The sequence below is a fragment of the Rhinolophus sinicus genome, chromosome 15 (assembly GCF_057876585.1).
Source record: "Rhinolophus sinicus isolate RSI-liver-muscle chromosome 15, RSI-T2T, whole genome shotgun sequence".
NCBI lineage: Eukaryota > Metazoa > Chordata > Mammalia > Chiroptera > Rhinolophidae > Rhinolophus > Rhinolophus sinicus.
Genome location: NC_142515.1, coordinates 205,125 through 231,178, shown reverse-complemented (window position 1 = coordinate 231,178; position 26,054 = coordinate 205,125). Strand labels below are relative to the sequence as shown.

Here is a 26,054-nt window from a genome sequence, read left to right as displayed (position 1 = left end):
CACGCCAGCCCTCTTTTTGTTAACGGTATTTGCTCCACATGTGTTTTTTCCATCATTTTACTTTCAAGTCTTCTGTCTCCAATATTTAAGGCAGATTTCTTGTACACAGCATATAGCTAAATTTTAATTTTACTTGTTAACCAATCTGAAAATCTCCACGTTTTAACTGATATATTAAATACATTTTATGTTTAACAGAATTGCTAATATATTTGGATTTCATTGTAGGATCTCTGTGCTTCCTGTTTTCTCTACTTTATCGTTTCTTTTTTCTCCTCTGGTTTTTAAAAAATATTCTTATTTTTAAAAAATTATTATTTCCCCACCTGTAGTTTGAAAGTTGTACACTCTATTTCTGTTTTGGATACGTTGGGTTTTTTTTGAAGACAGGTCAATTTTTTTCATCAGTTCTTAAAAGTTATTAGCTGCTACCTTGTCAAATATTGCCATTTCCCTATTTTCTCCCCCGCAACTCCGTTTAAGTTGCTCCAGATCTTCTCACGCTATCTCTTGGCCTCCTAACCCCCGTTTATGTCTTTTATCTTTTTTCTGTCTCCTACACGGCCCTCTGGACCGTTTCCTCACCTGTGTCTACCATAACCCTGTTTTTTTCCCCTTCAGCTGTGTTTAATGCTATTTAACTGCCTAAGCGTTTAATTTGTCATATATATATTTTCTTTGTTTCTAAAAGTTCTATTTTAATTTTTCAAATTTGCCTGTTTATTTTGTTAATGAATTTGACCATTTCATATTTTCAATCTTTTATTTCTCGAGATTTTAAATACACGCATTTTGTCTTTGATGTCTCTACTTGCTGAGTCTGTTGTTTCTGCTGAACATTGCTTGGGAGATTTCCTCCTTGCATGTCCCACAATGTTGGATGTGCATTCACGTCTGTGTGGCTTAGCCGTGGAATCCTGTGCAACTGGTTTCAGGGCTCCATTTTTCTAGAAGACACTGTGCTCCTGTAAGGAACCCTTGCACCACTTGCCTGCTAAGCCACACGGTAAATTAAAACCCAACCCTCCAAGTAGGTCCATCTGTGACTGCAAATTTCAGCTGGGAGTGACCTCCAGCCCCCGGACCTGCTGTGTCCATTTGCTGCTGTGGATGTTTTCCAGCCCAGCCCCCCTTGAAGTGCCACCCTTTGGGAGCCCAGCTTCCAGCAGTGGCCTCAGTCCCAGCTCTCCCTCAGGCTGGTTGGCATCCCGTCTCCTGAACTTGCAGGGCCCCTGGGTGTAGCTCCTTGATGCTGAGACTGCAGACGTAGCCCTGGAGCTGCGTCAAGGCTTCCGCTTCAGATTCATGGCCAGCGTTCCTGGGAGGTGTCTGTGCAACCGAGTAACCAGTGGCAGTTTCCAGACTCCCTAGGCGCCTCACCGTGGAGGACCGCATCTCGGGGAAGGCGGGCCCTGCCTGCCAGACCGCCCGAGAGCGTTGGAGAAGCTACAAGTGCTGACCTGTCAGTGAACCTCCTAGTTTTAGAATGTGGGCAGCAGGTTTCTTCAAAAATCCAGACGCTCCAGGGCAGCAGGGCGCCTGCAGCCTTGTTTGCCTGGTCCTGGCTTTGGCACATCATTGGGACAACATCTGCCTGCTGTCAGCTGAGCCAGCTGTGGGGGGTCCTGGAGGTTTACGGATCTGTCTGTGAGCCACATGGTTAGTAATCAGTAGAGCTGGTGTCACACAGAGCCTTCACATTTCTGCTCTTCCTTGGCTGTCTAGCCCTCAGACACTTGGCAGCCACGGGCAGGGAAGTGGTATGACTACCAACTGACCGTTGGCTGGGAGCTGGGCCGGGCTACCTCAAGGGGACAGAACCCCACCTCTTAAGACTGAGCCCTACACATTTTGGTCTTGAGTGCTGGGAGCACAGACTTGCTTTCCAGCCCCTGTCCCCATAACACGAGGGTGGGGGGCACTACGTGACCCAGGAGATGGTTACAGCCAGACTCAGGTCCCTCAGCAGACTGGAGGGCAGGGGTCTGCTGAGGGCTGGCTTCTTGTTAGGCCCCTGGTTTCAGGGGGCCTGCTGGACTCTCCCCAGTGACCTCGCCACTCCTGCATCTGCCTGGCCTCCCGGTTCTAGGCTGGGGAAGAGCATGTCTGCCCAGGTGGCATCCCACAGGCACCTCACCTGCTCGCTGCACTCAGACCCAATCTCCACCCCACCCGATGCACCGACCAGTCTCATCTGGGCTTTCCTGTCTCAGGATGGGTGCTCATGTGGACATTCCACCCCAGGTGGGTGACAGAAACAGGTGGCCTGGCCTCAGTGGCTCCCAAACTCCCAAATCCTGTGCCTGCCCAGTCACAACCCCCACTATTACAGGCACTGACCAGTGACTTCTTTTCAAATCCACATGACCCCAGAGACTGGCCCACCAAGTAACCAAGATGACAGATCTGTGGGGAGGGACAGGGTCTTCTTCTGGGGAAAAGGAGCAGCCAGATCCCCTTAGCACCACTTGGACAGTCAGCACAGACCCTCCTCTCCTCCCCTCCTCCCTCTTCTCTGTAGCTTTCCCTCTCTCCCATCCCCCCAGTGGTCCCTCAAATAAAACAGCCAGTTATTTTACCAGCAAAATGGGTTTATTTGGGAAAAGCAGAGGAATTGCAGTTTGGGACCAAAAAGCTACAGCAAAAACCATAGGCAAGTCCAACGAGCAAAGTGGAGAAATGTTAAGAAAAAAGAGGAAGTTGCAAGGGGTTTTTAAAAGAAAGTCCATTGGAGGAAAGTAAAAATTCAGGCAGGTGATGGTTTCTCACTGGCTGAGTTTTTGGCAAGGAAGGAAACCTCCCTCCCATGGGGCATGAAGCAGAATCGACTTACAAGGTGGACCTCCTCCTCCTGGCGGGTCTGTAACTGAGGGTCCTTGTTGCCGGGTCTGTATGAGGAGCAAAACTGTTTGAGCTCACCTCCTCTGCCCTCCTGCTTCATTTTAAATGCGGGTTTCCTTTCTGAATTCTCACAGCGCTCTCTTCTCCTCTCTCCCTACCCCATGTCCATGGCTCCCTCTCCTTTGAACAGACCATTTGCCAATAAACTGGCAAACGGTGCGGGGTCAGGAACAGGGTGAAGACCCCAAGAAGGGAGGAGGGTCAGGCTTTGGTGGACCTGGAGAAGTGGGCACAGGCCCAGAGAGCCTCCCAGCCCACTGGGAACCTTCTGGAGTGCGGAGGGGGCTTAGAGGCAGAGTTGGGGAGCAGTAACCCAGAAGGCCTGGGTGATGGGAAACATGGGAGTTGGGGGACAAGAAAGCTGTGTCTCTCCAGAGTCACTGAGGTTGGGGGATTCCTGAACTGAGTGGGGTGCAGGCAAGGGGAGGACACTTCCCTGCCCTGAGTTGTTGACTAGGTTTGTTGTGAGTGAAATGTCACTGACCACTGTCGGGGACAGTCCCTGAGCTGGTGATGGGGCAACGTGGGCGTGGGTGGTGCCCCATCCCAGCCTTCACTCATGGTGACCATGCTGGGGGGGTAAGGAAAAGGGGTGGTCACCTCCCCTGGAGAGGCCAGCAGGTGTCTCCCTCAACCTCGCCCCCTCTCCATTTCCCAAGCTCGTGCTCAGGCCCCACTTCTTTGTACTGGGTACCTGGTTACCTGCACCCAGAGTCGGGGGTGTAGGGGAGCCTGCTGAGGACCGAGGGGGGGATCGGTCTTCCCACAGCCGTGAACTCGGAGGAGGGGGTCCAGTGGGCCTTGGAGGGTGCAGAATAGGATTTCTCAGCCCCCACCCTCATTTACCCAGGTGAGCAGGGCCCTGGGGAGCATGGCCAGTGGGCAGGAACCTACAGGTCAGGAACAAATAACTTTCGCTAAAAGCAGAGTTAAGGAAGGTGGTGGGAAACGGGGAGGTCAGCATCCAGCAAACAGATTTCGAGAGCTTCCTGGATACACTGCCTCCAAGTTTTGACGTGTGGGGTCCAGCCAGCCTCTTCTCCCCCATGGCAAAGCTGTGTCCTCCTCGTCAGACCCCTCCCTGCTCTGCCCTCAGATCCTTCCTCAATCCAGTTCCTTCTTTCATTTTCCATTGGTTAATTTTGGCTGCGATGCCTCTACAATGTTAGCCATACACTTCCTTCTGCCTGGGAACAGCTCTGCGGCAGGGTCCCTGGCTCTTCGTGGCCTCCTCTGAGGACTGGAGTGAAGAGCGGGAAGCATGGCAGGTCAGGGCTGCCACCTGAGAGCCTGCGATATTTAGGCACTTGGTGCCATAACACGGCCTGATCGTGTGACAGTGCGTCAGCGGGAGTCTGGACGGAGCAGGCTCAGAAGGTGCAGTGAGACTGGGCAAAGGGGGGAGACAGCCTTCCCTTGGGGGGACCCCAAGAGGACAGGCTTTCCAGTTCTGTCCTCAGAGCCTCCCAGAAGGGAGGGAGTGGGGGTCATGTGGGCTTGCTGGGCAGGAAGGGTGGGCATGGTGGCCTCTTGCAAAGGCTCCAGCTGGGCTGAGTGGGCTAAGGGAAAGAGCCCTGGCCAGGCGTGTAGGCGCCTTCCTCCCAGCCACGAGGTAGAGCGGGTGGGGGATGGGCAGAAGGGTTTCCTCTTCCTTTGTTTCCTGGAGCGGCTGGCTAGAGGGCATTGCAGGGCTGGCCAAGCACTCCTCGTGACCCCACCTCATGACCCCACCACAGCCCACTGGTGAGGATGGTTCTCCATGGGGGGCCACCAGGCGGTGTGATGTCACAACCTGCTTTGTGCCTGTGGAGCTGGTCCTAAAGCCAGCCAGCCACGTGGGGTTTGCAGGGCCACTTGCTGGGACCACAACTGGTCCTGGGCACATGAGAAAGCCCCTAGCAGTTGATGGGGGGAGGGGAGGCACTGTGTGAGGTTTCTTAGGGACCAGCAGACAGACCCCAAGAGGTGGCACTTCAAGCTCAGTGTCTGAGCAGCAGGCCCTCTATGCAAGGGTCTTGAGCTGTGCAAAGAAAGTCCTGGTGCTTTCTGGAAGGTATGACTACCCTTCCCAGGGCAGGTGTTGTACAGGATGACTCATCTCTGCCCACTAGGGCTCTGTAACAACACCACAGACCGGTGGCTTAAGCAACACATATTCATTCCTCGCAGTTCTGGATGCTGGAGGTCTGAAGTAAGGGTGCCACAGGCTCACTTCTCGTGAGGCGGGCCTCCTGGTTCCTAGTCTCCCGGTCCTCACCTGGTCGACAGATTAGGGGGGTGGGGGGAGCTCCCTGGGCCTCTTTCATCAGGGCACTAATTCCATCGTGGGGGCCCCACCCTCACAACCTAATCACCTCCAAAGGCCCCACCTCCTACCACCATCATTTTGGGGGCTAGAACTTCAACACACAATTTTTGGGGGGATACAAACATTCAGTCTCTAGCAACCCCACATGACCACATGAGTCACTTCCAAAGAAAAAGAAAAGATTGGAAAGTACGGCCTCCTGTGCCCCAGTCCTTTCAAAGCCAAATGTCTTGTGGATTGAACCCCCAGGTGAGGACAGCAGGGGATGCTTCCCCAGAGCGTGCTTGGCACCCACCCCCATCAATGGGTTTGGCAGAGACCCAAAGGCAGACAAGGTAGTGGGAGACTTCACAGTGGAAACGGGGGCTCCAGGTGTCTCCCCTGGAGGCTGGGGAGGCTGGGGCGGGGTCCCTGAGGTTTGTCAGGGCAGCATCTGGCTTTCTCTGGTGGGTTCTGGGCTGGAAGGGGAAGCAGTAACTAGGGAGCTGGCAGTCCATGGGCTGCCCTGGGCCCTCACCAGTTGTTAGGTCAGTACGGGGGCCGTTTGCGGCTCCCCCACCTGATTGCTGCAGGTTGTGGGCCTGGTTCCACCTGTATGGATGGTTCGCCTTCTCCGTCTTCATGGTCAGCCGTCTGTCCTGGTCTCTTGCAGCCTGTGGTGGTTTTCTCCGTGTGAAACCAGAGCAGCTCGCGGGCAGCGCCATGGATTCCTGCCCGGTGGAGGAAGGCATGGCTCTGGCCATCCCCCCGCTGAGGCAGAGCGAGAAGTTCCACCTGTTTGTCAGCTACAGCAGTGTGGACGCCGCCTGGACCCACAGGCTCATCAGCCGCCTGGAAGCCGCCCACGCGGGGCTAAAGGTCTGCCTGCACCAGCGGGACTTCACCCCGGGCAGGAACGTCCTGGAGAACATGGCGGACTGCATCCATCAGAGCCAGAAGGTGCTACTGGTGCTGAGTCAGGACTTCGTGCAGAGTAGGTGGTGCCTCCTGGAGGCCAACCTGTCGCTCTTCGGTTACTGCCTGGAGAGGAAGCCTGTCATCCCTGTCCTGCTCAGGCCCTGCCAGGTCCCACTGCACCTCAGCCACCTGACGTACCTGGAAGCCACCGACAGCCACTTCTACAGCAAGGTGGTGCAGGTGCTGTGCACGCCCAACCAGCGCATGGCGCGCTTCCTGCCGGGCACGCGCCCGGTCCCTTCCCTCTACAGCGGCAAGACCCTGCTCACCCTGAACTGCATCAACAGGGACAACCTGCCCTCATGGAGGGTGGGGACCTTCAGCACCCTGGGCGTCCCAGATCCCTTGAAGGAGGTGTTGGAAGACCCTGAGGTGTATAAGCATGCTGTGGGCATCCTGAACGGGGTGCAGTCCCCCAGGTCCTGCCTCCGGTACCTGGGCTGCAGAGTCACGCTTGGCATCTTCCTCTTTCTTCTCTCCTTGACATCGGGTTTTCTCTTTACAGTTTTTGGATTCGGGGTCAACAGCCAACGTCCAATTTTCCCTGTAGTGACCATCTCCGTGTGTGTCAGTCTCCTCTTAATGGTCTTAGCAGTTAACAGCCTATGCTGGTTCAGAAGGTTTTCAAAGAGGAAGATGCGGGAGCTGGTCCTCAAGGTGGGGGAGGCCAACCTGCTGCTGGCACGCCACTCAGTGCTGATGGGCTGCGACACCATGAACAAGCTCTACTTCGTGTACGTGCTGCTGGAGGACTGCAGGCAGGCCTTCCTCCAGGCCCCCGAGGGCGAGGCCCTGTTCCGGGAGGTCCTGCTGCGGTTCTCGTCCACCTACGCCTGCTGCCTCGTCCACTCACACTTTCCCTTCTGCGAGGACGCCACAGGAGCTCAGGGCCACCTGGAGGTGGGCCTGTGCTTCTGCCAGTTCGTCTCTCTGCAGCTGAAGAGACCTGGGGGGTTCGGGGTGAACCCTGTGTGATGGGAGGAGGGCCCCGGGGCTGCACCTTTTGTTGGATGTCCAGCTGCCCCTCATCTGGCCCTGAGGACGTGGATGCAATGAGGCCTGGATGGTGCACACAGGCCTCTCACCTCTGGTTAGCTGTGCCAAGCGGGGCACCTTACGGGCCCCTGCACTAACCAGAGGACCCCACAGCCTGCTCTGAGGGCAGAGGTGACCACTGTCAGCCCACCAGGCTTAGTGTCCTGCTCTGGCCTGACAGTTGGGGAGGGGGCTTTGGTCAAACTACCTGCAAGGAGGCCGAGGAAAGCAGTGGGCTCACTTCAGGACCCCTGAGATTCCCTTAGGAACTGTCCTGTCCCTCTGGTGGGGACAGTCCCTGCCCCTCTCTGGGTGGCTGGTCAGGGTCCAGGGGGCCAGGGCAGAACACACTGGCTCCCTGGGCCCCCTCTGCAAGCAGCTCCTCCAGGCACCTGCTCCTCACGCTGGGACACAGAAATTGGGAACAGACCAAACCGTAGGGATTTGGAACATTCACCCTCTGCCTCCTGGGCATGGATACATTTGCACACACACACAGACGCTGACAAGGGCTTATGCTCAGGTGCTGTCTCTCTCCATCTGCCCCCAACCTTGATCTCCCCGAGTGGCCTCTTGTTGCATAACATGTTCCGTGAGTAATAAACTTCTCTATTTCAGTTTCTCTTGTGATCTGTTGTTGAACCGCAGCTCACTATCTGGCACCCTGTGTCCCACTTAACAAAAAGCCCTGTCGGAAGCTGGCACAGAGGGTGGACGGGTCACTTCCAGGGGAAACTCTGGGTAAGGCGACAGTGTGAGCAAAGGTGCCAGACAGGAGCCCAGCATGTAGGGAGGAGCAGGGGCCTTGGAGGGACCCCAAAGATGGGCCCTGCCATGGTACTCTACTGCAGGGGGTGGGGCCTGGCTCCCCTGCACATGTAAGGACGGGGGGCTTCATGAGGTGGCGATGGACACTGCCCAGAGGAGGGATTGTCCTATGAGCCCTAGGGCTTGCTGGCAGCTGTGGAACTTTGTCGGGGGCAGTGCTTGGCACCAGGACCCACCTCAAGGGGTCCCAGCACCTGGTCTCTGATGTCTAAGGCCCCACACAGAGAAGAAACCTCATAAGAGCTGGAGGGGCTCTTGCAGCCTTCCGGGGCCCAGCTCGACTGCTCTGGGTCCTCCATCCCCAATAGGTCGCAGACCCCAACAGGGCCCATGCACACACATTTCAGGGCAAGGTCAAGCTCACAGACAGCACCGATGGCACCCATGGACTCCATAGGGCCCACCCAGTGCCCAGAGTGTGGCTGTGCCAGAGAGCACGGGACCCCTGGCACAGAGTTGGGCAACCGGCCGGCCTTTCCAGATTCAGACTCCTGGCTGCTGCACAGGGATGGGGGAAGAGTGTCGGGGCCTTGGGGCCGAGGCCACCTGTGTGCAGACGTATGCATTGCACACACGGCCCCACCACTCTTCTGGCCAGCAGAGTGACCACTGGCATTCCTGCCCCTCAGCACCATGTAGCCAAGAGACAGGCGGATGGACAAAAAGGATGTGACAAAGGTCTTTCACTTCAAAAGGCTGAGATTTGAAAGTCATGAAATAACACATTTGTGCACACAATACAGTAACGGGAAAACGTCTAAATGAGCCCTTTTGTGGCATGGTTGATCTCCCACCGGGGCTGTGGAAAATCCAAGCCTCTTTCAGATTGGGCCCTGGACAGGACCGCCAAAGTGGCCACATGGGCCGGGCCCTCCTCCCTCAAGCCTGGAGCCCCTGCTACAGCCAGCCCCTTCTCCAGCTCCCCACAGGGCTTCCGGTTGGTCCCCCAATTCTGCACAGACCCCACACACACAGACACACCGCACTGGGGCCGGGCAGCATCTGGCCATGGGGAATACTGGACCTCCAGGAGTAGCCCCCACAGAGTGCGCACTGGGGAACAGGGTCTGGAGCAAGGGTCTCCAGGGGCCGCGGGAGGCGGGCCCGCGGGGCGGAGACAGTGGAGCTGCGGTCTGTGCGAGCGCCTCGCCCCTGACCTCCTGAGCAGCTGTGCACGTCAGCGCTTCCCGCAGAGCCTGGGCGACCTCACGGGCAGGCCTCGAGAGCCCCTGCGCCAGAGCGAGTCAGCTCAGTTCGTGGGAGGCTCCCCGCCCCGTAGCCCTCTGCACACGTGTCCCAGTTTCACATACGAAGAGACTGAGTTTGGGGGTCTGGTCCGCCTCCGAATCTCGTGTGGGCCAGGCACCCGCCGTCAGCCCGGCTGCTGGGAGAGTGGCGGGAACCTCGCGCTGACCAAGGCGGGAGGTCCATCCTGGGGACGCAGCGGGCCGGTTCTGGAGGCTGGTTCTGAGCGGGGTCCATTCAAAACATGCGTCAGTCAACCTCTGGCGGGTCCCAGGAGTGCCCTTCAACCCCCACAGGACAGCTGCCACCTTCTGCTGGCCCCTCTCCCTGCCGTTCTCTGGGGAAGGATCACACGTGTGTGGATGCATGTGTGGGGGCGGGGAGAGTGAAAGCACACGTGCACATGTATGTTTGCATGTGTGTGCATGTGACGGCACGTGTGTGTGCGCAGAGGGGACCCTGGATGTGTCACCTCATCATAAGAACACCTGGGGGAAACAATGAGCATCCTGACTGCTGTGTTCCAGGCTTCCTCAAGCTGCAACTCCTTGGGTCACACTGAGGGGTCACAGCTTAGGTCACATGTCAGCGTCACACCAGAAGGCCACATGGCCCAGTCCCACAGGAACCTGCAGTTCTAAGAGGTTCTGGGCGCCGTGGCACAGGCATGGAGTCATCCCATGAACTGGTCTGAGCGCTGCACAGCGGCTTGCCTGCTCTTAGAGCCCGAGGACCCCCTTTCTGCTGCAGCGACTTCCCAGGTCCCTGGCAGGGAGCCCGCACTCTGTACCCAGGGAATGGCTGGGCCAGCTGCCTTGCCTCCTTCTCCTCATTGCTGGGGGGCTGTGATGGCCGACTTGAGTGGGCGTCTTCCACCTGCTGGACCCTGTTCCTGGTTCCCCATCAGGCAGTGCCCATATGTAGGAGGGTAGTTGAGTAGGGTACGTCTGCTAACATCTGGAAATGGATGGAGACTTATCTCCTGCACAGTAGTTAAGTGAACGGGTATAATAAAAAGTAGGTTTGTCTTTGTCCCCCAGTTCCTGGTGAAGAGCTCCTAAAACCCCTAGCATTTCCTGAGTGATAGAGGTGTCCTGTTACTTAGGATGCGCCTGAGTTGTGCTAGTCAATGACTCAGGGCAAGGCTGATAGCCTGGGGGTGGGGGCTGGGCTCCAGAAAGACCAAAAGCAGGAGTGGGGGGGGGTTGTCTATGGGGAAGGGGCTGGAACTGGGTTATAAAAACTCTTGGGTAAGGAGGTTTGAAGAACTTCTAGGTTGGTGGACACATCAGGTGCTGGAAGGGTGGTACCCCGAGAGGGCAGGGAGGCTGGCCCCTCCGCCCCCCACACCACTGGCCCTGTGCATCTCTTTTATCTGGCTGTTTCTGGATCGTGTCCTTTAAAATAAGCTGGTGATCTAGTAAGTACGGTGCTTCCTTGAGTTCTGTGAGTTATCTCAGTGATTTATCGAATCTGAAGGGGGATCCCCCAAATCTGTAGTCCAGTCAGGCAGGAGTTCAGGTGGCCTGGGGACCTGACACTTTCAAATGGCGACTGAACTGAGGGCTGTCTCTGGGGACTGAGCCATGGGGCCTGTGCTACCTGGGCAGTCAGTGTCAGGACTGAGGGGGGTTGTAGGACACCCAGCTGGTGTTGGGGAATTGGAGAATTGGTTGTCGATGTGGGGAAAATGAAAACCCTTCGGTGGAAAATGCAGCAGGAGAAACAGGAAAATGCACATGTGTCTGCTTATTTTTGCAGAAAGATACAAGGAAGGCTGAACTTTCTCTCATGGTGGGGGGACTGACTTACCTGACACCTTTCATATAGTTTCGCCTTTGGGAACCATGTTAATGGTTTACATACTGAAAAATAATAAAATCAACAAAAAATGGAAGAAAAACCTGCAAATGGAGTGCAAGTAGTAATGTGACTCCACTGTATTTCAAAGGAATGACAGGACCACACTGATATGAAAAACAGCACAAACGCAGATGACTTTTGATCATTTGACTATATCGCCTGAGATTACAGACAAAAAGGACTCTAAACCAACGCTAACTCTGGTTTGTAGGCCTGCTTTGCGGTGTTACGGTTTACCAACTCAGAACCGAATTCCAGTGTATTCTATACTGAGCAACTAAACAGACTGAGGATAATAGGAACCAGGCTTCTCCCTCTCGGGAAAGGGCACAATCGACATGGGACAGGGGACCTAGAATGAACCCTGAGGTCTGGGGTTGGGACTGGAAGTGTCACTGTGAAGTCATGGAGATTCATGTATATTGTATGTCCAGATATGTGTATAGATACTATGTGGATAGACTATATAGGTTTGTGGGTTGTGTCTATATATCTATATGGACCTACACACACATGCACACATGTGTATGTGCACATGTATACCCCGGAGCATCCTTGTGCTGAAAGAGAGCACTCAGAGAATGGTGGGGACGTGGTGGTGACGTGTCAGAAGGGTGACTTCCACTAGCCAGATATGGAACAACGTGAACATAACAATAAATGATGGTAACAGATTTTAACCCATGAACAAAACAGAAATCCATGGGTCACACCAATATAAATAAATGATGAAATAAATGAAAGGGGAGAAGGAAAGCTTTTCATTGATCAATTAACAGAATGTCAGCTAACAAGTGATGAGCATCAACTGGCCGCTTGGAAACAGTACTAGTGGTTCCTACAAGAATCACTGATAGACGCTGCACTCGGGGGGCGTGTTTGCTGAGGAACAAGATGGTCACATGGTCTCGAAGTGCCTTCCCACAAAATGTGTATTAATTTACAAAGGAAAAACTACCTTTCCAGGGGAAAACTGCTGTCGGGAGCTATCAGCCAAACGACCCACATTAGCCTGACCAGTGATGGGCACCAGACCTCACGTGTCTCCTGATGACACCGGGGAGGACACAGCCTCCCTTCTGGGCTCCTAGACACATCTTCTCCAGCTGTTCAGGACAGCGCATCACAAGTCCACGTCACCACAGACACACTGAGCTGTCCCAGAAGAAAAGGGCGTAAAAAGACAATGCAGGGGTCCTGGGTTGGATTCTGAGCTAGATTTTTTTTTTTTTTTTTTGCTACAAAAGACATTATTGAGACAGTTAGCAAAATATGAATAAAGTGTATAGACAGTGGTATTGTATCAAAGCTAAATTCCTGATTTCCATCATTGCATGCAGGTGATATAATAAATTGTCCTTCCTTTTAGGAAATCCACATTGAGATATCTAAGTGTAAAGAAGCAACTTCCTCTCAACTGGTTTAGAAAAAACTTTAGGTAGATGGTAGCTAGAGAGATGATAGAGGCTAGATAGGTGAATGGATTGACAGACAGATAATGATAGATGAATAGAGAAATGATAGATGACTGATAATGATGTATGTATGTATGTGTGTATGTATGGATGGATGGATGGATGGACGGATGGACAGGAGAAGAGCCCAGCAATAAAGGGCACAGTATGCAAGGCCAAGCCTTCCCTGACCCCCCAGTGCCACCCTCCTCCTCAAATTTGCTCCCACTGCCCACCTCGCCTCCAGTGTGCCCACAGTTCCCCTCACACACCCATTTTCTGGGTACTGCCCACTATTCCTAAGTGGCCCAGACCCCACAGCTTGCCACACAGATCTGGAGGCTGGATGGTCAGGGTCCTGCTTGGTTTGAGGACCCAGCCCTGTGTCCCCCTACCAGGACCCTAGTAACTGCCTGGTCCCAGTGCCCAGCCCCAGGTCCAACCCACTGACACTGGCTTTGGATGGGTCCTCAGACACTGCCAAGGCTGCTCTGGGCTCATCCAAGTCATGGGGCTCCACACTGGAGCCAAGCGGGGCTCCCCCAGGAACTCCAACCCGTGTGACGTGCTCCCCTGTGCTGTCCGATGCGTGTGGTGTGGCCACACAACACAGGAGAGCCTGTCCTGTCCTGCCTCCAGCTGTTTCCTTTGGCTGCATGAGTTTCCCAGAGTCTATCGCCCATCCCCCCAAACCCAGCCCTTAGTCCCAAGGCCTGAGAGCTCACCTCCTGCCAGATGAGGTGTCTGGGCCCAGAACCAAAGCCATCAGAGGAGGAGAGGTGCTGGGGGGCACTGGTCTGCCCACCCAGGAGGGGCAGACCTAGAGACTCCCAGGGCCAGACGCAGAGGGGGCCATGGGTGCGACTTCTGTGGGGTGGGTGCTGCCCAAGTGGGTGAGGACATCCTTGGCAGCTCGGTGAGTCCATGGGTCCCCAGACCTCCCATCTCCCCTCAGCTCTAGGGCCATGGGAGATAAAAGTGCTCTGGGGACCCGCCCAGGCCCCAGGGACGAGTCTCACTCCCCTTCCCCAGGCCCCACGACCCCTCAAATCCACGCCTTTGCCCCCTTCTTCATTCAGTCATTCAGGCCTCTGGCTAGTGACTGGGGGACGGCTGGGGGAGGGGGTGCAGGAACTGCATGTGTTAGCTGTGCAGAACCGGGGATTTGGAGCTCCTGTCAGATGGGGGAGGGTGGAGACCAGGCCCAGTTCAGGTGGATGGAGTACACAGCTCGTAGAGGGGTCAGGCAGTGGTCAGGGATGGACCCCAAGATAGGGAGGCTCCCCTGGGTGCAGGTGAGCTCATTGCATTGCAGCTGGCTGAGCGAGGAACCGCCAAGGTCCTGTCCACGGGTGGCTCTGGCCCCCAGGCCACTGGGATGCCCCCTCCTTTTCCGCCTGCGCTAACCGCTGCTGCCCAGGGTCCAGCTCACTACCCCTCCGCGGCTGCCACTGCTCCCCTGTCCTTCAGGGGTCCCTCTGGGCGGTGGGGGCACGATGTGGGGGCTCACCCACATGGGGGTTGGAGGGTTGGAAAAAGGCAGTGGGACAGAGAATGCTCAGGAGAAACAAGAGACCAGGGGGATGTGAATCTTTACTTAGAGAAAAGCGACAGAACTAGAGACTCCGGGGCGTGGGGTGGGGGCGTCAGCGGGGTCCTGGGGGGCAGGGGTACGACAACAGGGCAGACATCATCGGGTGAGGGCGGTAACAGGTCGCAGGTGGAGGCGCTGCGAAGACAGGGGCGGAGGGGTGAGAGCGGCAAAGGCAGGGGGTCACGCAGCCCCCAACCGCCCACCTGCGTGGGAAGAACAGCAAGAATGAACCTAGTTCTCCCGCCTCCTGTTACCTGACCCCCCCCACCCCGCCCCTTGCCCCTCGCCCCCCGGCCTCACCCAGGTGCTCATACGCGGTCACTGCGGCGGCGTGGGGGGACAGCACCCCTGGGTAGGGCTCTGGCGGGAGGAGTCGGCCCCCATGGGGTACAGGGAGGAGGGTCCCTGGCTCAGAACAGCTGGCAGGGGCTCACCTACCCGGGCTGTGGGCGAGGAGGCCGTCACTGCGGGGACGGGGCCGGCGCCGAGGGCGGCGCGCTCCCCGTCTCCTTCTGCGCCGCCTCCATCTCTCCGCGCGTGGTGGGCTTCCCGGGGGACTCGGTGGTCCCCGCCGCTCCCGACTGGGTGGGCGCCTTTGGCCCCTCCTTGACAGCACGGTGGCTCTGCCCCCAGGCCGAGGGCGGCTCGGTGCCATGCTTGCGGCTTAGCGGGTAGGCCCCGATGGCTGCCAGGATGCTCCGGTGTCGCTCGGGGTCCATCTCCGTGTAGTACATCTCCAGGGTCAGCGGGGTGCACATCTTGTGCTGCGGGAGGGGCCGGTCAGGGGCGGGGCGCTGGGGCGGGGCGGGACGGGGGTGGGGCTGGAGGATTCTGGGGAGGCGGGGCCAGGAGGTCGGGTGCGGAGGGGCTGGCGGCAGCCGCCCCTGGGCTCTGTCAGGTGTGCAAAGGTGGGTGAACTCTGCTTAATGACATTGCCCACGACGCTGGAGCCACATTTGCGCACCATACAGGGAAGGGCGGTCACCTCTGGGCCTTCCTGTCCCTTCTGCTTTTGAGCAGTTCAATAAAACTGTACACAAGGTCCCTGACTCCATTTGTTTCTGCCGTAACTTCAAGCTACTGGAAGTCGGCCTCCAACTCAGCACTGGGGGCTCCAAGGAGAGCCAACCCTTCTCAGAACGAGGGTGGTCACTGCCTCCGCGTGAAAGGGGGGCCTCCTGAGTACACCCCTTGAGTGAGAGGCCAAAGGAGAACCCTTGGGAAATACCGCAAGGTCTCACAGGCCTCTGTGCTGGGCACGCTTCCATCTGGGAAACGCTGGGTTTAGGGTGAAAGGAGCAGATTTCACTTCCGAAAAATTAGAGGCTTTAGGAAAATACACTAAAATGATAAAACGCATTAGTAAAGTTAAGAAAAGGAGAGAAGATATTTGCCAATTATAGAGAAAATGTTAACGTCGTATTACACAGAAACCCTGGCGCAAGTCAGTGACTCACTGGAGGGACAGGGCCGAGGGTGCACTGTCCTTTGTTCACAGCACCTGCTAACCTCACGCTTTACTCACTTTTAAATTACAGGAAACTAAAACAGCTTTTCTTTTAATCTTTCAAGAAGGATTCGAATATGTTCTGGGAGGGTAACGGAATGCAAGGAGCTTTGGAGATCACATCCCTGCAGGAGCGGGACATGCCCTGGTCTCCCCTGCGGGGAAGACACCCCGTTCTGAGACCCCCTTGGGCCCCTTCCTGGCACTCCAGCCCGGAGCCCAGCCTTACCCGCAGCAGGAAGCCGTCAGGGCAGGTGAACTGGTCGTACCAGATGGCCTTGTACATGATCAGGACGCAGCCCATGAGCGCCATGGCAAAAGCGATCATGCGTGCTGTGGGCAGCTGTGGGGTGGGTGGAGAGGAGAGGAACCCAGTGGGGGGGACATTGAACCCAGCCTGGGCTCCTGGGGGAGGCTTTGGGTGGGGGCTGTGCACATGGCCCAGGGCCCCTCCAACCCCGCTGGCCTGGGGGCGGGGAGCAGGAGGCGGGAGCGCCTCCAGCTCAGAAATGGCAGATTTCACTACTGAAAATGAAAGGCTTTATAAATAGTACCCGAATATGAGAAAAGCCATCAGTAGTAAAGTTAAGAGCTAAAAAAAAGAATGGAAGAAAATATTTGCCAGAGTATACAGCAGGAAAAGTGACTTTTCATAGTACATAGAAAACCCACGAATCACTAACGGAGAGACAAATGACCTGCTGGGAAGACAGGCTCACAGCCCAGGTGGGCGCTGCCCACTGTGGCTGCCACCCCACCCCACTGTATAGCAGGGAGGCTGCAGGCTCAACCAGCTAGGGGTCAGCCTGGTGCTCACAGCCCCAAGTCCCTCAGCCACCACCCAGCTCTAGGCACCCGCCCGCTCATAGTCCCTTTCTGCCTCTGAACGGTGGCCTTCCCAGTCCAGCTTTCCTGAGCCCTCTGACTCCCCAGGAGATTGGCTCCCAGCAGCATGCGACAGGGAAGAGTGGTTACCCTGCGCCCTTCTTCTGGGTGGCCACAGGCCAGCTTCTGGGCCTCCAGGTCTGAGAACTTCTTCGGCTGGTCCATGGAGGACAGCTCGTAATCTGTCTGCGTCTTGATGACCACCTGTTCAAAGAGATGACCCAAGAGGACCCTAAGCTGGAAGGGCTAGAAGGGGAGGGGACCCAGCAGTGGTGTGGGTGCTGACCATCTGCCAGGACTGTCTAGTGCCTGGGCTCCAGTGGCTACAAGCCGAGGTCAAGGGGAGGTGGATGCTGCAAGTCTGCTGGGGCCATGGCAGCCATGAGATCTGGCCAGACCATGGAGGGTGCCAGAGGGCTGGCCCACGCTTGCCAGGAGGCCACATCTAAATAAACCTTACCCCATGCCCTTTTGTTTTCAGGGCAGGCTCACCTGGCCCAAGCCTCTCACCTGGTCAGAGAATGGTGGCTGTAGCTGGCTGACATCCAGGGGGCTGATCAGAGGGACGCTGTCAGTGGTAGCACCGTCCTGGTCCCCAGGGACTTTGCCCAGCTTTCCAGAGAAGCTGCAGCCCAGCTTCACCATGGTGGATGGTGGTCCTTGTCCTATCCAGAGGCAGATACAGGGTCACTGCCCACTGGCCACCTATGTAGCAGATGTCCACGCCAGCTAGCTCTGGACAGAGAGTCCAGAGAGGGCTGGCCCCATTGCTCCTCACAGCAGAGCTGGGATGGGCCGTGGGTGGCCAGGCCAAACTCCTCAGGACAAACCGGACGAGTCCAGCCATGATCTTCTAGTCCCTTCCTGGCCCCTGTGCCCTCTCTGGGCCCCACAGACATGCAGGGGATGGCGCCTCCAACCAGTGACTGCCCAGACATAATAGCGACCGTCTTCCACCGGCTGACTTGCCAGAGAACATTCTAAGGGCAGCAATTCCAGCCAACAGGAAACAGTCCCAAATGGAAGCCTGGAGAGCGGGGTAGCCAGACTTAGCAAATAAAAATACAGGACACCCAGTTAAATCTGAATTTCAGATAAAAAGAATGCTTCTTGCTCTCTGCTCTCTCTTTTTAAAAGTATAAGAATTCCCATGTAATTTGCAATATAGGACATACTGATTCTAAAAAGCTATTCGTTGTCTATCTGAAATTCAAATTTACTGGGTGTCCTGTGTTTTATCAGGCACCTTTCTAGAGATGCAGGAAGTAACAAGAGCTATAGATGTCAGCAAGTAAACCCAAATGGCTAGCAGCATGGAGTAGAGTAGCAGTGGTGTACACAGGGCTGTCTGGGGAGTGGGCATCCAGACAAGAGCCGCGAGGCAGAAAGATGCCTGCGTATCCTGGAGGAGGGCGAAGGTTCCCCTAACACTGGGGAGGTCATGACGATTTCACTACTAGGCCACCCGCTAAGAGAAAAGGAATGTGGCAAATATGACTTCGAAACTGAAAAAGTAGAAAAACAAAATGTGCTCAGTCAGTCAAAAGAAGAAAGAAAGGTCCTATGTCCACTAGGAATATGAATCCGTTTTTACAGCCTTCCAACAAAGACTTCCAGGCCCAGACAGCATCACCACTGAACTTGACCAATCACTTATGGAGGAAATCATGCAAACTTCATACAAAACTCTTCAGAGAAAAGAACAAAGGAATAGCTGGTGCGACCGACATAACCTCGGCCTCAAAACCTGGCAAGGACAACATGGGAAAAGACACTGCAGGCAATCCCTCCCACGAACATCAGTGCAAAGGCCCCAAATGAAATGCAAGTAGACAATGCAGCAAGACATAGAAAGACAACACATCATGAGAGCTTGGGTGTATTCTGGAAATGAAATTTAATTTAATATCTGAAGAGCAATTAGCACTTTCACCATATGAACCGAATGAAGAGAGAAATCATCTCATCAATTTCAGTAGTAGCTGAAATGGTATTTGATAAGAGTCAAAATTTGTTTACTATTTAAAAAATCTACTGGCACGGAAGGTAACTTCCTTAATCTGATAAAGGTCATCCACAGAAGTCCCTGCACCAAACCTTACTCAGTGTGAACCGCAGAAGCTTTGCCTTGAAGCTCAGGAAGGAGACAAAAAGGCCCTTTACAATCAGTGCTATAAATTGTGGTGCTAGAGGTCTTGGGAAAAGAAGAGACACAGGCCTGGATGAGATTAGGTAACACTCTCATTGTTCACAGATAAAACATTTTGTGTGTAGAGAATCCAAAGGGATCTAGAGAAAAGTTCTAAAGGTTGAAAAGTGAGTTCAGCAATGTTGATGAGTTAACATGTTCAGGAATCAATTATATTTCTATGTATCAGTGACAAAAAAATTAGAAAAAGTTTTGGAAGTTTCAATTGAAGCAGTATTGGAAACATCAAATGCTCAAGAAATGGTCTAATAAGAGATGAGACAGACCTCTATGTACAAAACCATGGAAAACCTCAGACAAAACATTACTGACTGAGACCACATAAGGCCTGATTCCTTAAATAAGTGGGGAAAGATATGGTCATGGATTTTGGGAGGTTCCATGTTTTAAAATGTCAATTTCAGTAGCTCAGCATTCTTTAGAACCAAAAAATGACAGTGGCCCTTGAGAAGAAGTATCATAGGTGGTTTGCAGGGTGGTTGGGTGTGTCTTGCATTATCCGTTCTCAGCAGGTGTAGGATGCCTGCAACACAAGAGCGCAAGCGCACTCCACTCTGATTTCACTTTTTAAGACACTGCTGCAAGAAGAAAGAAAACTAGACCTAAAGTTAAAAACAGTCAATTCCCCTTAAATTGTATCTGTGGAATCAATAAATCCCAATCGAAATTCCAACAGGATCTTTTTGTGTGAACATGACAAGCATTGTAATTTTATGTGGAAGGCACAGGAACAAGCATGCACATGACATCTCAAGAACAAGGGGGATTTGTCTGCTGGTGTCCAGCTTTTTACACAGTGGAAATTAAGCCATGTGGCATTCATGTGTGGTAGACAAAGAGCCATGTACAGACACACCTTGCACCCACGGATCATGGATCTATGACAGAGCTGCTGCTGCAGAGCAAGGGGGATGGTCGCCTTTCAATGAACACCTGCCCACATGGAAAACAGTGAACGCACTTCCTACCTCACATTGCACACAGAAACCTGCCCCAGGTAGATTGACCAAGATTGGAAAAGCACCTTGAAGATGATATAGGAGAATACCTTCCTGGTCTCAGGGACAGGAAGAATTCTTCGATATGATAAACAAGCACTCACCACAAAAGGAAATATTGATAAAAGGACTACATGAAAATTATGAACTCCTGCTCATCACAACATAGCCTTCCAGGGGTGGAAAGAGAAACCGAGTCTGGGAGAAGGCATTAGCAACTCCAAAATGACAAAGGGCTTGCTGTGGGCTCAACTGGTCTGCCCACATCCTGACCCCTGGCACCTGCGGATGTGGCCTGAGTTGGAAATCGGGTCTTTGCAGATGTCATCAAGTTAAGATGACGCCAAACTGGATTGGGGTGGCCCTGATCCAATGACTGGTATTTACAAGAAGGGGGAAATTTGGACACAGACACACACAGGGAGGCCATATGATGACATAAAGTGATGCAGCCACCAGCCAAGGGATGCCGGGGGCCACCAGAAGCTGGAAGAGCCAGGAAGGAGCGCTCCCTGGAGCCTCAAAGGGAGGGCGGCCCTGCGACACCTGGATTTCTGACATCTGGCCTCCAGGGCTGTGAGAGAGTAAGCATCTGCTGTTTGAAGCCCCTTCCATCCCCCCCCCCATTGTTAGTGTGTTATAGTATCCCAAGGAAGCCAACGCAGGGCAGATATGTAAAATATATGAAGAACATGGGTGGCCGGTTAGCTCAGTTGGTTAGAGCGTAGTGCTGATGGCACCAAGGTTGCCAGTTTGATCCCTGCAGGTGCCACTGTGAGCTGCGCCCTCCTTAAAATAAAATCAATTAATAAAATAAAAATAAAATAAATGAAGAACGTTTCAATTCAGTAAAGAAAACGGCAACTGTCATTAAAATGAACAAAAGAGGACTTCAAACGGCCCTGAACACAGAAGAGGTGGCCACCCTCACTAGTCCTGGAGGAAGACAAGTTGGAACCAGCATGAGGACACACGGTAAAGACCCCTGGTCCCAGGAGAGCACAGGCAGGGGCCACCATTAGCCGCCGAGGCTGAACCTGGGACGGGCCTCAGTCCTGGTGCACACCCAGCAGAAGGGCAGGCATGCATGACACGCATGCAGCACATCCCACAGAACTGACACTGCCATAGGTCATACACGGAAATAAACCGAGGCATTCTGACGGCGGGGTCCATCAGAGCGGTGGCATGGGTGCTCATGGCCATACACAAGAACAGCCTTGGTCAAAAGAAGCCAGGCACAGAGGACGGTTAAGAACAAGCAAACGCCAACCTGGGCCTCTAGCAACCAATCATGTGTTAGGGGCACGTGCTTGGGCAGTCCAGGCCAAGCTGCTCCTGTGTCTGCAGAGGCCAGGTGGCATGTGGTTGTGGCCTTGGGGGAGGGGCGGCTTTGGGGCAGAGTTTCTAGTCTTCAGCCTGGGGTCCACATCTGACAAATCATTAGTCTGTATGTTTATGTCCTCTTCTGAATATTCATTATATTTAACAACAAAGAAAGGTTAAAAGCAAGTGAAAGCAACAACTAAAGGACCGCAGGCTGGTGGCAAAGACACGGCCAGCCCATGCCTTCACCCAGGACTGGACCTGGATGTTCACATTGGGCTGAACAGAGGGATCAGTCACTTGGCATCTGTGAGGACCGCTGGGGGTGGGAGAGTGAAGGGTAGACCCCAGGAACTGTGCTTCCTGTCCTGGCACCTGAATATGGCCTCTCCCTGCCACTGCCTGCACCCCATTGCAGACTGCTATGCCTCTAAACCCCCAAGCTGTTGTCCTAGGCTGACTTCACCTCAAACGCTTCTCCCTGTACCGGTCCCACCAGGGGCAGTGCCCACAGGACCCTCAGGTGACTGGCTCTCTCAGGTCCCAGGGGCTTCCAGGTGTGGGCAGGCCGGGTGGGAACAGAGGAGCTCCTAACCAGGCAGAGAGGCAGATCTATGTACTGCGTAGTGTGGAAGGCACTGGGCAGAGGGGCCAGGGCTGTGCAGGGTGTGTGTGTGGGGGTGTGTGTGTGGGGGGATGTGTGTGTGTGTGTGGGGGGGGCAGGGACAGCCACTGCAGCATGGGCAGGAAGCAGCAGGCTGGGCAGAGAGAAGGGCCACCCCTATCGTGAACGCCCGGGGCCCCGGGGCCTTCTAGGGCCCTCCTTGGATGTGGGCGCCTGGCCCCCAGCCCTTATAGACCTGCAAAGCGCCACCACTACCCCCGCCCCAGGCTGGGAGCGGGGCCTGGAGGACTCGCGGGCACCTCGGCACCTGGGCCAGCCGTGCAGACGACATCCGCGCTCCGTGAGCCAGAGGTGGTCACGGAGCCACCAGAATATAAATATGAGGTCAGCTGACCCAGTGTGAGGAAGAAAATCGAGCTCAAAGCCCCAAGAAGGGGCCGCGGAGTAAGGGCAGCGGGAGGTGGAGGCAGCAAATGCCCAAGGCTTGAGGAGAGGTTGGGGGGTGGGTGGAGGGGTGCGCCACTCAGGAGAAAGCTTAAAAAACCGGACTCAAACACCCGGCGTGCAGTTTACATAACCGGACGCGGAAGGAAAGAGGGGGCACAGCCCCCACCCCCGCAGACCCGTCAATCTTAGGTGGAAGGCCGTGCACGCTGTAAGGCGGAGGGCAGGCATCTCCCCACGCCCGCTCCCTAAAGGAGCGCCGCCTCTGGAGCCAAACATAAGCTCCAACTCCTCTGACACAGCGTGACGTCCATGTTACATCATCGTGGGTTTCCACGGCAACGGAGATAGGACCGGGATGACACATCTTCACGAAGAGGCGTTATTTGGGGCCCTCTGGACCCCTCCACATCTGGTTCCAGGCCCATTCCCGTGGCAGAATGCTGGGGGAGGGGCTGGGCTGCATGTGGGGAGGCCCCCCCCCCCGGAGAGCCCCCCCCCCCCCCCCCCCCCCGCCCAACATGCCTTTTCTTCGCTGAGTCATAGGGACCCGCTGGGCTCATTCACATGACAGACACAGAGCTCGGTGGAATGGGGAAAAGGGTCGTTCCAACTCCTCCGACCGGACCCCTCCACCACCCTGCGCTGTAATAGTGTCTTCCTCAGCGGGTCACCTGCTCCCCACCCGCTGTGGGCTCCTGTGGCTGAGCCGGTGGGGGGAGTCGCGGTGCAGACCTCCTCTCCGAGGCCTGGGGAGGGGGCACAGGATGACTGACAAGGCTGTGATGATGGATGGATGGATGGATGGATGGATAGATGGATGGATGGATGGATGGGCACGGAACCTTTCTGAAAGCCCACGAAGCTCCAATGCAGGTCACGTCACTTGCTTTCACACACACCCCCACCCTGGGTGCTGCGTCAGGAGGAGAGGTGCGCGCCAGTGCTAACGGGCACGAGCGTCCAGCGCGCGTCGGGCGTGCGTGTGACTGCGGAGCGCAGGGTTCTGCGCGATTTGCTAAAACCCAGCAGAGCCCCCACCCACCCCGCCGCAGCCCCCACCTAGTTGCCCTCCCGCCCCTCACCCTGCAGGTCCTGCGTGGGTTTGGCTCCTGGTTCAAGGGCAGGTGGACCGGCTGGCACCCCTGCCCTGAGAGGCCCAGGAGAGGGGAACAAGTGGGGGAGGCCCAGGGCTGCACCCAGCTTCGGCTTCCCATGTACCAGCCACCTGTGGCCCGGCATCCAGAGGCTGCGCGCGGCAGGTGGTTCTGGGAAAATGCTCTTCTCCCTGCCTCCTGGCCGCCTCCAGCCTGCCACTCAGCCGCCCCCACCCCACTCTAGTTTTGGGCATCGTGTCTCCGTGCTCTGGTGCGTCCGACGCCCCTTCTACCAACCCCTTCTCCCATCACCCTACTCCCCCCTCACACAGAGTTGGGGTTCTAGAACTGGCTCCCTCTCCCCATCTCGGGACGCCCAGCTCCCATGGCTCTCTCAGATCTGCAGGGGTGGAGCTGGCTCATGGGAGGGGGCTGGTCACCGTGGCGGGGGCTGATGTCCAGCAGTCCTACCCCACCCGAGCTGCCCCGCTCTGCTGAGGACGGGGCATCGGGGCAGCACGTCAGGTCTGTGTAAGACTCCACTCCGCGGCCGGTCTGGAGGGTCCAGGCAGCGGCTCGCCCTTCGGAGGCCCCCAATCGTCCCGGAGGCCTGGGGACAATACCCTGGCTCCAAGGGAGGGTTCGGCCTGGCCGCCATCGGGTCAGCAGCACTGCCCCTCTCCCGTACACTCTCCCACCCCTACACTCGCACCCGCACTCCCTGCACACACTCAGCTCCCCTCACCCACTCCACAGAGAGAAATGTGGAGACGGCTCACGCGCGGCTCCAACCGGCAGCTGCGGCAGGATGCGGTCTCCCGACCAGGATGCGGAGGAAGGATGCGGTTCCAGACGCTTCGCAGCCGCAGCCGGGGCGGGGCGGGGGAGGGGCTGAGCCCCAGACCGAGGCTGCTGTTGCCGGGGAGACTCAGGCTGGGGGAAGGGAGCCCGGGACCTGTCACCTGCCAGCACCTCCTCCCACTCGCTGCGCCGGGGTCCCACAGCCTCACCCCTAGTCTCTCTCCCCGATGCTCACACCACCTCACTGCAGGCGACGGACACCCGGGCCGGCGGAAACCGGCGCACCTCGGCCTAAGGATATCCAGGCTCTCAGCCAGGACCTCGGTCACACTGGGACTGTCCCTCGTGCCTTGTTTGGGCAACCGGGTTGAGGCACCGCTGGGTTTGGCCCCCACCCACCCAGAGGAGGGCCTCCTTCTCGAGTTTCAGTGTCTAAAGCACCTGGGCTGTCAGTTTTCCTTGGGCAAGCCTGTCATTCTTGGTCACCACAGTGCCTGGCATAGATAAGGCGCTCATGACATCTTACCTGTCACCTCCCAGATTCTCCAGACCAGGCCCTGCCCCCTGTCCTCCTGCCTTTGGTGCTGAAGGAACAGCCCTGGTCCCCTCTTCCAGGGCCACCTCAGTGTCCGCACGGGGGACGGACTAATGCAGAAGCCCCCGCCCCACTCAGGACCTCCTAGGCAGCTGCTGCACTCACCTCTAGGCCTCCTGCAATTTGCTGGGTCACCACAGCCCCCTTGCCCACAGCCCAGGCCCTCTGTGGGGTCTCCCCATGAGAGGGTCCCTACCTGTGTGAGCTCTTGTCCCAAACCCAGGCACTTGCTGAGTCAGGAGGCCCAAACCTACTGGGAGATGGAGGCCTCACTTCCCACCTGAGGACTCAACCAGGGCAGGTGGGGACTGCCCTCTGGGGAGCAAGCAGCCTTCTTGGGGCACAAGCCTTTGTGAGAATGGAGCTATTGTTTAAAGCCTCTGACTGTTGACAAGTCACCATTCTTCACCATTTTCACAGATGGGGGTTGCCAACCCCAGTCAGTAGGTCCTCTCCAGGCCTCTCCGGCCCCCCTGCATGCTGCTGGGCACAGCGCAGGGCCTGTTGGTGGCATTGTGGGGCTCAGGGTCCTGATTCTTCACCTAGAACTGGGCTTTGGGGGCCACCACCCCCTTCTTGAGGATGAAGTTTCTATAGAGGGCCGTCTCCTGGCATAAGGAGCTGAACTGAGCACCAAGCTGGACCACCACCCGGTCCATCTTCATCCCACTGATGGGCAGGTCCAGGGACCAGCCCTCAGGCAAATCCCTCAGATCTCCCATTCCCTGTGGGATATCAAGTCTCAGTGGGGCAGGGGCTGAATGGAGGGGGAAGGCCCCACACTAAGCCCAGACCCGGTAGGACCATCAGGACCCATCAACCTACCAGGACCCAGTTGGCCCAGCCAGGACTCAGCCCACTGCTACTACAGCAAAAGCTTCCTGTCCCACTCATAAAACTCAAACTCTCTATCTTCCTCAGGAGGCTCTGGAGGGACCCTGCCCAGAAACCTTGATGGGCCCAGCAAGTGGCAGGGGCTTCAGGAAGTGTGGCTTCTCTGAGCTTCATTTCTCTGGTTCTCCTGACTGGGGTCTCAAGGACGCTCGGCCTCCTGCCTGCAACGACGGCTGGGCCCGGCCCTGCAGGGCTGCAGTGGTGAAGTGACTGCTGTGCTTGGTGGCTGTCTGCCTGAGGTTCCTGTGTCTGTCTCTCTGAGCTGCTCCAGGGGGTGGGGTAGAGAAGCCGCTGTCCAAGGTGGGAGGCCCAGGTATCCTTTCAGCATGTGGGTCCTACCCAAGACATGCTAGTGTGAGTGGTCCCAGGACAAGCTCGTCTCCTTGCAGGGTGAGGGTGGGGTGGGATGGGAGGGAGACACACAGAATCGGGCCAGGCCTCTGACAACAAGATGAGGGCCTGGGGTACCCTGTTTCTCCCTGGCTCCA

At 56.0% G+C, this 26,054-nt stretch overlaps 2 protein-coding genes across 15 annotated transcripts; one reads left to right on the top strand and one right to left on the bottom strand.

The window, feature by feature from the left end:
- The first annotated feature begins 2,672 nt into the window (after positions 1-2,672).
- On the top strand, positions 2,673-7,818 carry LOC109445716 (uncharacterized). Of its 3 annotated transcripts, XM_074338751.2 has the most exons (3): positions 2,673-4,278; positions 5,459-5,544; positions 5,862-7,818. In XM_074338751.2, the coding sequence occupies exons 2-3, from the start codon at positions 5,475-5,477 to the stop codon at positions 7,139-7,141; spliced, it is 1,350 nt and encodes a 449-aa protein (XP_074194852.2). In that variant the 5' UTR covers positions 2,673-4,278; positions 5,459-5,474; the 3' UTR covers positions 7,142-7,818. The 3 variants fall into 3 exon arrangements, with proteins under 3 accessions (XP_074194852.2, XP_019583883.2, XP_074194851.2); XM_019728324.3 differs by lacking the exon at positions 5,459-5,544 and having other exon boundaries at positions 2,674-4,278; XM_074338750.2 differs by lacking the exon at positions 2,673-4,278 and having other exon boundaries at positions 4,289-5,544.
- Positions 7,819-14,166: 6,348 nt separating this feature from the next.
- On the bottom strand, positions 14,167-24,306 carry CALY (calcyon neuron specific vesicular protein). Of its 12 annotated transcripts, none has more exons than XM_074338747.2 (6): positions 24,287-24,306; positions 17,088-17,242; positions 16,668-16,781; positions 15,922-16,035; positions 14,624-14,949; positions 14,167-14,388 (listed from the first exon to the last, which is right to left on the bottom strand). In XM_074338747.2, the coding sequence occupies exons 2-5, from the start codon at positions 17,220-17,222 to the stop codon at positions 14,647-14,649; spliced, it is 666 nt and encodes a 221-aa protein (XP_074194848.1). In that variant the 5' UTR covers positions 17,223-17,242; positions 24,287-24,306; the 3' UTR covers positions 14,167-14,388; positions 14,624-14,646. The 12 variants fall into 12 exon arrangements, with proteins under 12 accessions (XP_074194848.1, XP_074194842.1, XP_074194843.1 ...); XM_074338741.2 differs by lacking the exon at positions 24,287-24,306 and adding an exon at positions 24,056-24,212; XM_074338742.2 differs by lacking the exon at positions 24,287-24,306 and adding an exon at positions 24,056-24,212 and having other exon boundaries at positions 14,167-14,320.
- Positions 24,307-26,054: the final 1,748 nt, after the last annotated feature.

Coding starts and splice junctions, on each gene's coding strand:
- CALY (XM_074338747.2), bottom strand. CDS start 17,222: ATGGTGAAGCTGGGCTGCAGCTTCTCTGGAAAGCTGGGCAAAGTCCCT. Junction 16,036..16,667: donor ACCCAGAAGAAGGGCGCAGG/GTAACCACTCTT, acceptor CCCACCCCACAG/CTGCCCACAGCACGCATGAT. Junction 14,950..15,921: donor CTGACGGCTTCCTGCTGCGG/GTAAGGCTGGGC, acceptor CCCCTCCCGCAG/CACAAGATGTGCACCCCGCT.
- LOC109445716 (XM_074338751.2), top strand. CDS start 5,475: ATGCTTCCCCAGAGCGTGCTTGGCACCCACCCCCATCAATGGGTTTGG. Junction 5,545..5,861: donor GAGACCCAAAGGCAGACAAG/GTAGTGGGAGAC, acceptor GGTCTCTTGCAG/CCTGTGGTGGTTTTCTCCGT.